General features: G+C 42.3%; 1 protein-coding gene across 1 annotated transcript in view; it reads left to right on the plus strand.

The window, feature by feature from the left end:
• The window catches only part of grnd (grindelwald), a 61,059-nt gene that overhangs the window by 42,751 nt on the left and 6,220 nt on the right, over positions 1 to 12,088 (plus strand). The window contains exon 3 of the mRNA XM_071595810.1: positions 11,762 to 11,976. Coding sequence (XP_071451911.1) covers positions 11,762 to 11,976 — 215 coding nt within the window. The remainder of the gene's footprint in view (positions 1 to 11,761; positions 11,977 to 12,088) is intronic.

Consider the following 12,088-nt stretch of genomic DNA (forward strand, 5'->3'; position numbering starts at 1 on the left):
CATTAGCACAGGTTTCCACGTGTGGCTGAGGGAATAGCCGGGATCACTGTTGAAATTCCGTCCTGCCATTCTAATTTCGAGAGATTCCTTGATGATGCGGTCCCAGTAACCACCGGCGCGGGCAAGTAGCTTGGTCCCGTTGAAATCAATTGAGTGGTCCATCCCGATGCTGTGTTCGGCGATGGCTGATTTTTCCAACTGCCCTAGTCGTGAATGACTTTTATGTTCCTTTAACCTCGTCTCGATGGTCCGCCCTGTCCCTCCAATGTAGACCTCCCCGCAGGCACACGGGACTTGGTGGATAATCTCCTCCGGCAAGCTATTCTTGTCGGCGATGGCCCTGACTCGTTGGAAGAGTGTGCTCAGCACTGCTCGCCTTTGGGATTGGTGGTGGTGACTGTTTCCATTGAGGTACAGCCCAGTGTGCGTCGGCTTCAGATACACTCTATGTCCAAGTGTGCCTTAGCTCTTACGTTGAACCAGGATGTCGAGGAAAGGGAGTTTGCCGTCGATATCCAATTCCATGGTGAAGGATAAATTGGGGTGCTGGCGACTCATGTGCCCCAGGAATTCATTAAGTGCAACCTTCCCATGTGGCCAAATCACAAAGGCGTCGTCTGCATACCGGAAAATATATTTAGGGCGGAGCGGGGCTGATTTTAGTGCCTTTTCTGCAAAGTCTTCCATGAAGAAGTTTGCTATGGCGGTGGAGAGAGGAGATCCCATTGCCACTCCATCTGCTTGCTAGAAGTATTGCCCATCATACAGGAAGTATGTGGAGGTCTAGACGTGGCGAAACAGCATCACCATGGCAGCGTAGAACTTGGCGTCCAGGAGGCGTGAAGTATCGGTCAGGAGGACCCATGTGAAAAGGGATACCACGTCCAAACTAACCAGGATATCCCCTTCTGCTAGATGGATTTCATCCAGGATTTTTGCAAAATCTACAGAGTTTCTCAGGTGATGCTCACCGCAGCCTACATGTGGCAACAAAACGCTGGTGAGGTGCTTCGCTAGGTTGTAGATGGGGGAGCTGATGGCACTCACAATTCGTCTCAGTTGTGATCCGATTTTGTGCATCTTGGGTAATCCGTATAATCTCAGGGGGCTGGTGCTTGTGGACTCAACTTCTTACCAATATCGGCAGGAAACTCGGTCTTCTTTATGAGTATGTGCGTCTACCTCATGATGGCATCCGTCGGGTCACGGGACAGCCATACGTAAGCTTTGTCTGAAAGAGTCTCTCGTATTTTACTATGGTATTCCTCCTTGCCCATGATAACCGTAGCGTTGCCCTTATCCACAGGTAATACCATGATGTCCGTATTCCTACGCAGAGTTTGGAGTGCGTCTCGTTCCTCCTCGGAGATGTTAGGTTTGGGCGGCAAGGCCCTTTTTAGGGCCATGGTTACTTCATTCCTCACTTCCTCTGCTGCTTCGCTGGGAAGCTTCCGGACAGCCTGTTCAATTCCTCCAATGAAGTCTGAGTAAGGAATGGACCGGGGGGCCGGTGCAAAGTTTAGTCCTTTTGAGAAGACTGAAAGGGTGGGTTCGTCCGATACCGTGTCGGTCAAATTAATGACCGTTCTGCTACGGTCCAGCGGCATTCTGATTGCCTTGGTGCTGCGCAGTCTAGCGAATTTATTCTCCTGTCTCTCCGAATTCTTTCTCAGAAGTAATTCACCATTGGCAGTGGTCGCACGGTCGATGTAGTCCCAATCCATTGGAGAGAGTTTAGCTGCGAGATGAAGATGCAGCGGTTTAAATTCCTCGGCATTCCAATCGAGGCCTCGTCGTTTTTCATGCATGCGTTCACGCACCGGGGCAAGTCCGGTGGGCTTCAAGATTCGTTCGACTGCCGGAGTTCTATCAACGGACCGAAAAACCGGCAAAAGTGGAATGGCTTTTTCATCGCGGCATCTTAAGAGAAAGGCCGGAGAACTTAGGAATCTTGCCTTCTCTTTCCGCAAGTTCTCAAAGGCACGAATGTTTCGATGCGTCTCCTCCCCGTAGAGGGAGGTGAAGTAAGATCTGGTGCTTTCCCGGCGTATTTGCTTGATGAAGTTTTCTCGGGTCTTCCACCAGGTCAGGGGTTCCATGTTGAAATTAATAAGTTCATTCAGAAGTCTTCAAAGTAGCACCACTGTGCGTTAACCTTGTGCGAGCGATTTTTCCACGACTCGTACGCCTTCTGGAAGGCAGTGCCCGGAATGCTGCTGAGCTCCCTTGTCACGGTTTATTGTAACGCAGAGAATATCCAAGAAATATGGAAAGAATATATAGAAGAACTGTATAGTAAAAACTTAGACCAACGAGGTTAGACATAGAAGAGGAACATGACGTACAGGAAGATAGCTTAGGTCCAAGCATACTTGATGATGAAATAAAGGAGATGAAACTATATAAGGCTGTGGGGGTGGATAACATGTATGCGACACTACTGAAATGTAAAAGGAAAATGTGGGAGCAAGAGGCTATATGGGCTGATCCGTAGTATTTATGAGGAAGTAATCTCGCCGGAAGACTTTGTTAGATCAGTTTTAGTTCCTACTCCGAAAAAGGTGAAGGCCACGTCATGTGAGGACTACAGGACAAATAATTTGAAATCCCACGCAGCTAAAGTTGTTTATATATATATATATATATATATATATATATATATATATATATATATATATATATATATATATATAATCCGTAGTATTTATGAGGAGGGAATCTGGCCGGGAGACTTTGTGAGACCAGTTTTAGTTCCTATTCCGAAAAAGGTAAAGGCCCCGTCATGTGAGGACTATAGGACAATTAGTTTGATATCCCACGCAGCTAAAGTTGTTCTCAGGATCATAAACAAAAGGATAGAGAGTAGGGTCAATGATTACTTAGTGGATGATCAGTTTGGGTTTAGGAAGGGGAGAGGTATGCGTGATGCCATTGCAGTAATGAGATTATTAATCGAGAGGAATATAGAACACAACCAGGAGGTATTTGCCTGTTTCGTAGATTTCGAAAAAGCGTTTGATAGAGTGAATTGGGAAAAACTAATGAGTATTCTGCAGAAAATAGGAATAGATTGGAGGGAAAGGAGGCTAATCCGCAACCTGTACATGTCTCAGACTGCTCAGGTGCAGGTGGAGAACGGGGAGTCCGGATGGGCAGTATTAGGAAAAGGTGTAAGGCAGGGTTGCCCATTATCACCGTTGCTGTTGCTATCACCAACCTGTATGCAGAGGAAATGATTAAAGAGGCATGGGAAGAACTGGAGGTAGGAATGAAAGTGGGCGGGGAATTCGTAAAATCAGTTAGGTTTGCTGATGACCAAGCTTTAGTTTGTCAGTCAGCCAAAAGGCTGCAAGCATTGCTTAGTGAATTGGAAATTCAGTGCGACACGTATGGGATGAGAATCTATATTAATGAAACAAAGGTTATGCGATTGTCTAGAAAGAAAAAGGCCAAGCTTAACATTAAAATAGGAGGGCAAAAACTAGAGCAGGTAGAACAGTTTACGTATCTCGGTAGTGTTTTGGACCATCATGGCCAAAGTAGTAGGGACTTAAGGAAAAGAATTGCGCTAGGCAAAGAGGCTTTCACAAGGAGGAGGGAGTTGATGACAGGGACGTTGAGTAAAGATATTAAAAAAAGAATCGTAAAAACTTTGATATGGAGCGTAGCTATGTACGGCGCGGAAACGTGGTCATTGAAGCAGGAGGATAGACGTAGATTGGAGGCTTTTGAAATGTGGGTGTGGAGAAGAATGGAGAAGGTGAAATGGACCGAGGAGAAAACAAATGAGGAAGTACTTGGTATGGTGGGCGAGGAGAGGGGTTTGTTGGGATAAATCCTATGGAGGCAGGAAAAGTGGATGAAGGGGGTGTTTACCGGCAGTGGGATGTTGAAGACTGTGATAGAGGGGAGAATTTGGGCAAAAGAGGAAAGGGAAGGAACAGGATAGGGATGTTGTACGGGATGAAGGGAGGAAGAAAGTACTCAGAGATGAAGAGGGACCTGATATAGAGTAGGATGATGGATTTTGTGTTTTGTTAGGAGTAATAAAATGTTTGTTTGGTAGTTGTGTCCATCCAAAAATCTACCTTAACTGGTAGTTAACCTAAAAAAAAATATATATATATATATATATTTATAATACTGTAATCTAATATATATATATATATATATAACCGGTAGATTATATATATATATAAATATATATATATATATATATATATATGTTTGCATATCCCGTTTTTACAGCAAGCAGTGAAACTCCCTCTCTTCTACCGACTCCCCCCTTCGCGCATTTCCCATCCAACCACCCCTCCTACCCTCCACTCTCACTATTTGTCGATCAACCCTTCCCTGTTAATGTCCTTATTAGTGTAATTAATGCCTCATCCGTCAACCTACCTTCATCCCTGCCATGTCCCCTTCCCGCTTAACCCTTCTCTATTCTTCCCTCCTTCCTAACGCCAGGACACCAGCCACCTTCAACCTTCCTCTCAAATAATGACCGCAAGTGCTTATCTTCCCCCACCCCTCTTTTTACCTCTTTATTTCTTTGGTTTCTCTGTTTTTTTGAGTTTTCCATATTTGCCCTCTTTGTCCCCGCCGAAAGTTGAATCTTGTCTTTTACCTGAAGATGGTTTGATGAACTGAAACGCGTTACGTTTGAAGTAAATCTGTGGAAAAGGGCAAATTTGTTTTCCTATAGCCGCAGTTATCTAATTGCATATCGTTTCCTTTCCGCTCGCGTCCACCGTAAATGTAATAACAGCAGCTCTGTGCAGCGACAAGGCACAGAATGCCTTGTCAACTCTCTTCCGAAGTGCGGTTGCCACGACAAATTAATATAGTGCAAATCCTACCCAAGCCTGTCGGATGTATTCCCCGGGCCACAACGCGCCGCTTTGATAGTTTCAACCTTATTACCTCCAGCTTCGGCGGCGTTCAGTCAGCTTCTTAATTCAAAATTCCTCAAATTCTAATGGAAATTTTCCGCAAAATGAAAACTTCTGAGTCCATATCCTTCCTTCTTTCAATTTGCCCCTCCGTCTCTTTCAAACTTTGCTTGGCGCAATTGTTTGCGAAACACTTTAGGGTCGTTTTTTACATCGGTGTGTTAATGTAGGTCTTGATTGCTAAACGTAAAACGAATTACAGTTGAGTCACCAAAAATTCTTCACTTCCAACTCTTTAGAAACTAATTACGTATCATTTGAAGCTATTTAATATCACCGAGAGTATAAAATAATAATAATTTGTAATACCCCCAGCAAATATATTTAAGGAATGAAAACCTTGTGTGATGATTTTATTCTCAGTAAATTTTGTAATTGTATGTAAATGCTTTTTCAGTGAGCTATGAATTACTAGGAAGGGAAGTAGTACTAAGCTATACTAGTATTACGTGCAGTATCATAACCGAGAGTTATGTTTTCCTACCGTAACTTAGTAACCTATTGGGTAGAGTACTGGATTAATGACCGAAGGTCCCGAGTTCGATACCCGTTCACCCCACTGACCACCCTAAGATTAACAGATGAGCTTTGTGATTTTTCGAGTACCAGAACTTTCTCGGAGGCAAATGGCGACCCAGGGAAATACAGGACCCCTTTGGCCCCCGAACGTGTATTCCACACGCTGCGCGCATGGCCTCGCCCACCAAACCAACCTTCGGGGCAATACTTCAGTTGGTTGTCCTTCTTCCTAAATTAATCATTCACTTATATGGTTGTACATTATTTACGCAAAAAAGGTAAGTACTTGAAATCATATTACCTGTCATAATCATATAAATTTTAAATGGAGTTTCCTTCAAATACAAAATTGTGTATAAAGTTTTATGTTTGTTCATTTGATTTATTAAATGTGGCTCTTCTTTTAATTTAATCGTTTCTTCACTTATGATAACAGGCTCCATCAAAATATAAAAGCTCTCTCACTTCATTTTTTGCGATGGCTGATTAAGTTTGATGTCGTGATGTAATAATTTTGAGTTGGAATGTATCCAAACGAATTAGTTGGATTAGTTTCACGTGGTGATGCATTCCTTTTTAGAGAAAGAGCAATTCCCTCCCGAATGCCTACTGCATCAGAAACACCAAATTAGAAGGGAATGTGTAGACTCGGTCAAATTCTTAGGTGCTACCCTCACTCACGACCTCTCCGGGGTGAAACACATACGGAGAATAAATAGTATGCGGACAAGCTACCACAATATTAGGATTTATCAGAAAAGAGTACTGGGTAAATGTGATGTAAAATTTAAATATAAATGTTAGATTTCGCTGGTTAAGTCTCACTTAGAATATACTGCTGGGGTATGAGATCCTCACGAAGTTGGATTAATTGCCGAATTGGATCACATGCACCATAGAGGAGCTACACACGTAAAATGTTGTTATGATAAACTTAGGAGCATATCCAAAATATTAGAGCAGCTAGGCTGGCAATCACTCACGGAGCGGAGGTCAAATTAGAGATTAAATCTCTTGCATCAATTGGAAGGACGTCTCTTAAGCAGTGATGTTGAAACTATATTATTAGTCCCATTGTGTTACGGCAGGAGACATAATGTCAATATCATGGGAGGGATAAATGTAGAACAGATAGATTCAAGATTTTTTTCCCTCAAACACTAAGGGTTGTTTGTCAAGGGAAACCTGGTGTGTTACCACCCCCAGCCACACACTCTAACATCGAAGATTCCTCCTCACATGTTCACCGGAATCTTCAATGTTTCATTGGCATAGGTTTTTGAAGAAGGGAGAAGGCAGAGCGAGAGATCCGTCTCTCCTAACGAAGCAAAAGGCGACACTCGACTCTACAAAAACCCTTCTACGATTCCTTCCTCCATTTATTCCGCCCAAGATGCCCATTGCTTTACTTCCCTTCTCTTACATTTCAAGGGGGCAGTCAAGCTTTCAAGTTTAATGATCTATAATTTTAAACCATAAACTTAGATTTGGTTCAATCTATCCAAACGCATCTTTTTAAATTTATAATCACAATTTTTTTAAGAATAGTGTCGGAGATTTTGATGTACTGCTTGCCATTTTTAGAACGTACTTCATTTGTTACAGCCTGCTTAACGTACCAAATATATTCTTAATATGATCCATCCGTGTCAAAAAATAATATAAGCTATATCAACATAATATAAACTTCGATAGGCAGAGGTCGATGAAAGAGTAAATGATTAAATGTATTAATGATTGCAATTAGGAAATATTCGGCTCATTGAAGTAACCGAATGCGTTGTCCTTTTAATGAATGACCAGAGGATCGACCCCGTGATGAGCTGCTAAATCAATCGGTAAAGTAATTTGCGGATATGATCACCCGTCGTTTTTAAACATAAGTAGCCCGCCAGGTTCAACTCTCCTTTTGCACTGTGCACAAAGTGACACAGAAATATCTATTAAAGCATATAATTCGACTAATGCGAACAATTTTCAGTCTTATTTCAACTAAACCATAGATTCTTACATTTTGGTACTTAGTGTACGCTCATTTTGATCTGATCCCCTCGAAGATTTTTCCAGGTTGGTGAAATGAATTCTGGCATTTGATAAAAACTCTTTAGATGGCTGTTTTTCCATTACACATTTCTGCAAAAATCGGCCACATTAAGGTGACAACATATAGTCACAATGGATTGCCTTGCCATTTACGCCAATTTCGTACCAAATTTTACCGCTTCAAGTGCTTAACTTAATCGACATCATCAGCACTTATACTATTAGCGCCTCACGTATTCACACCAATTGCAGCCCTTTCAGTGAAATTATTATAAGTATATTATGTCAAAAGAATTGACAAGATTCACGCGAATTCTTTTTTATTTTCACCGAACTGCGAAGATTTGCTTGACCTTTGATTGGCAGGGGGATTTGAATTCAAATCTTGAAAGAGGGAGATGGCGAGCATGGACCAATGCTGGCGGCTTAAAGCAATAGTCGAGTATGATAACTTTTTACACTTCAGGCCCGCTAAAATATTTTTAATATGTCCACCGCAAAAGGTCATCAATATTATGTATGTTTGACTCCTTCGCACGGTACTCTATCAACTTGCGGGAAATGTTCGTCCCTAATACCAATTAATCAATGATTGCGGGGTGGCGTCAAGAAAACAATTGCTATCGAGGAGTGATGATGCACAGCGTGTTGATACAGCGTGGGAGAAGACGACAAAAAAAAGCATCCCTCGATTTTGCACAATTGACATTTGGATGATAATAGATGACTCCGATCATTCGCTCCCTCATCAGCTCCCCCACCCACCCCACATGATGCGCCCAGGGTTCTCCATTGAGTTCCACGATTATTCAAACTTAAGATGTGTGTCTGAAATTATTTGGGACAGAATGTTGTCCCCAAACTACGAACACCGACAAGGAAGATGCATCCCGCTTGTGTCCGACTCGTGAAAGCCAATAAACCATGCCTGCCATGTCACATTAGACTCCAGGGAATTTGATGGCCTCATGCTGCTCTCCTTATTCTCATTTACGAGGCTCTCCTGAAGGGGACAGCAAATATATCGCATACTAATATCAGGAAGACTTGCCCATTCCCAATGTTCTCCTTCTGTTCCTCCGAAAAATATTCTTCTCGGAAGTCTATCGCCAAATTTCCATTGAAAGAAGTGCAAAATTAAATACTTAGTTTCCATCCATCAAGCCTTCATATTTATTTTCCATAAGCCTTTAAATTTTCCTTTTTATCTCGTTTTGAAGCCCAGTGAAAATTATTAAGCACATTTTAAACTTAATAGAAAAATAAACAGTATTTTGTCAATTCCTTCGGATTAAAAGTAGAGCAGGAAAGAAACGCAGCTGGAAATTTACTCTTGCTCCATAGATTTTATTGGCTATATCCCTACCCACTTGCACTTATTCGTATTCCAATTTGCGGTACGCTGCCATCCGCCACGCAGGAGTGCGGCAGGGGGGTACGGTAAAGGGTGTCCGATCTTAATTAATTAATGACGATATAAATGAGAATATGTTGAAATGAGTAAATGTAAAATTGTCGTATGTAGAATTGTAGGTGACAATGTGGTATTTTTCTCATCAAAATGACCTCTTCTTTGTTACGATTGCCAGTTTTACGGGGAAGGAATGAGCTGTAAAAATTGCACAAACGTATACTTTTTCTGAATTTCTGGCATCATCAGATTTGCCAGTTTGGGGGGGGGGAGGTAGGATGCGGCAGGACCCTCCTTCACCTCCTAGAACTACATTAATATTACTATCGCCCGCACCCTATATCGTGTCTAGGACGACGTACATCCTGAATTCTCCAGGAATCCCTTCAGCCCTAATTACTTATTTTAAAGATTGGTGCCATACAACCAGATGTTAGGATACATCTATTTCCTTTCAATTAATTGAATAAAAACTTTTCTGGATCCATCCCAAATACTTGTCATGTATTCCAAATGCGGTTCCCGTGAGACCTATAATTGCGAACTCTTTTAATACATTTTCCAATACAAGGGAGAGAATGTTTGGTATGACAGAACTCAGCTACACAGAGTTCGAATTCCAAGGAAACTTATCGGAAGTTTCATCTAATCCATGAATAAAGCGATTTTCGAACACCATATTAATCGAGAAAGCATCTAATTCGGAGGAAAAGGAATTGGAATTCTCGCAGAACTTGAACGTGGATTTCACTATTTAGCAGCAAAAGAGCTTTTTAACAAGAATACAAAACGCTTACATGTCAGATGAAGACTAATGCTAACATTAAAAGCGTTTTAAAATCCAAGTGCAACTATATTCCTCATGCAAAGCCATCATTTTTCTAATAAATCGAGAAGTTACGCGTATAAAATATGATATTTCCACATGTTTTGAGGTCAGTTCAAACTTGCATAGTGGACTCTGAATATTTTTCCCGGAATAATTTTAAAGTATTTATTTGAAAAACTGACAACTCTCTGTTGGAGAACTTTATTGGGGTCGATTCTAGCTTTCTCCTTGGATGTCCCGCTTTATGTTTGATTCAATTAACAGGATGGAGGGGATTCTATGGAAAGAGAAATGCGGAATCACTGAGACATTTTTAGGCCAAAAAAAGGACGCATCACAAAAGGAGGCGAAACAACTGCGAGAGGAGAGGACATAAAGGAGAGCAATCGGAGCAGATTCGGAGAAATAATAAACGGAACTAAAACAGGTGTGGAGAAGGTTGGAGCTATACGTGGAAATATTATGGTAAAGACAACAGACGTAGGCATACATGTGTGGAATACAGCTTCATTTGGATCTCAGGTCAAAGAATCCATGGGAACGAGTTAGAAAGACCGCTGTTTCAAATGGAGCCGAGAAACGCCGATGGGAAATACGACTGAAAAAAAGGCAGCCCAATTCGAGGAAAAAACACTCCGTTTTTTGGCAAATTCGCAGCATTAAATGAGGATCAATATTACGCGAGAATACTTTGCGAGGCTAATTGTAATCGCAAACAAGGAAGCAGAGAAAATAGTCACCTGTAGGGACTTCAGCATCCTCAATTTAATTTCGTTCGCGGAAAAATACTGGTGTAAAGGAAGAAAAAAGGTTTTCAGAATCAAATTAATGAGCTCGTTGTGAAGGTTGGTGATGTTAGTTAAGGAAGGCAAGGGGAACGCTTGGCGCCATATCACTAATGATAGTGTGAATGAATTGAAAGCCATGAACGGAAATCCCTCCTCCTTTGGCGAAGAGATTTGTGATGCATGAGTAAATGTCCGCCCGGTATGATCAGACATGTATGCACACGCTGTATCGTTTACGGTTAAATATAGCAAAAAACAGGATAGGTATTCCGAAATATATTCATTGTTAAATGATTTTGCTGCAAAACATTTCTTGTATCTGGATTAATTGAAAACTTTCAAATATTATTAGTAGAGTATTCAACATAATTTGTAGATCAAGATTACACTTAGAGTGGGTGCATCATATATATTATCTTCAAGTCTTAGTGTCGAATATAGTCTAGAAATTTAAACAGTCTAGAATTTTATAGTCTAGAATTTTAAACATTCTCCGGGGATCTCTTCTCGTTCAAGTGGCTTATTTTTCATGGTACCAATTGCGGCCGATGCCATGTTCTGGCCGCATCGACCTATGATAACAGACAACTGGAAGCGTGCGCCCGAGCGGAGAAAGGAAAGACGCCGGCGAGATATGCGTTCTTTAGTCGACTCATAAGTCCTTGTGCACGAAGTGTTTACGACTCGCGGACAGAGAGTACGCCTTAATTGAAAGTCCTCGTAAGGCTGCGGAAAAGATAATGAGGGTAACAACGTGTCAGCGAGGAGATATTTACTAAGTGGATCTGGCTGCGTGACCATGACAACACACCATAGTCCCACACCGCCTTTCTCGTCAAGTACCGAGCACCCGGCCGAGCACAAGGAGGCAACGCTGTCCAATCCGACCCGATACCTCCATTTGGCACCGCTGGAATTACGTGAGTTCCCAAAAATACAAAGGAGCTTCAAAGGCAACCGTTTTGGAACGCTGGAGGCCGTAACACACGAGTTAGCTTAACCCGTCGGCATCCTCCAATTAGCGTAACGCGACTTGTAATTTTCACTCAGATCTGCAGTATGTTTTTTCCAGATTTATTGTACTTAATTTTGGGACAAACCCTTTATGGAAAATACCAAAATTTTGAATACACCTGCTGTGGATATTTTGGAAAAATACCTGTCCCCTTCGTACTTCGATTCCCAATTCCACCGATTGAAATCCGATCTTCCCTTACAGGACTGAAGGAGGCCGTCCTTCGGCTGACCCGCCTCGCCGTCGCATCCCTCGCCGTCTCCGTCATCCTGCTGGTCGCCTTCGCGGCTTTCGTCTGCTTCCTGTGGTGCCGAACCAACAGGGCCTCTGCCCACGCGGACGACAGCGAGGCGGGTCACCGCGGCCAGCAAGCCAGGGGTCTGGCATCCTACCTGCATGCCAAAATCGCCGCCTCCAAGGTAACAGCCCCGACAAAATCACCGGGTTGATCAATTGAGACGCATCGCAGTCTACAAGGAATGCAGCGGTCTGACAACTTTACTCCAAATTAATTAAAAATAATAAAAATCA

This window comes from Hetaerina americana, unplaced genomic scaffold (assembly GCF_022747635.1).
Source record: "Hetaerina americana unplaced genomic scaffold, ioHetAmer1.1.p SCAF_7, whole genome shotgun sequence".
Taxonomy (NCBI): Eukaryota; Metazoa; Arthropoda; class Insecta; order Odonata; family Calopterygidae; genus Hetaerina; species Hetaerina americana.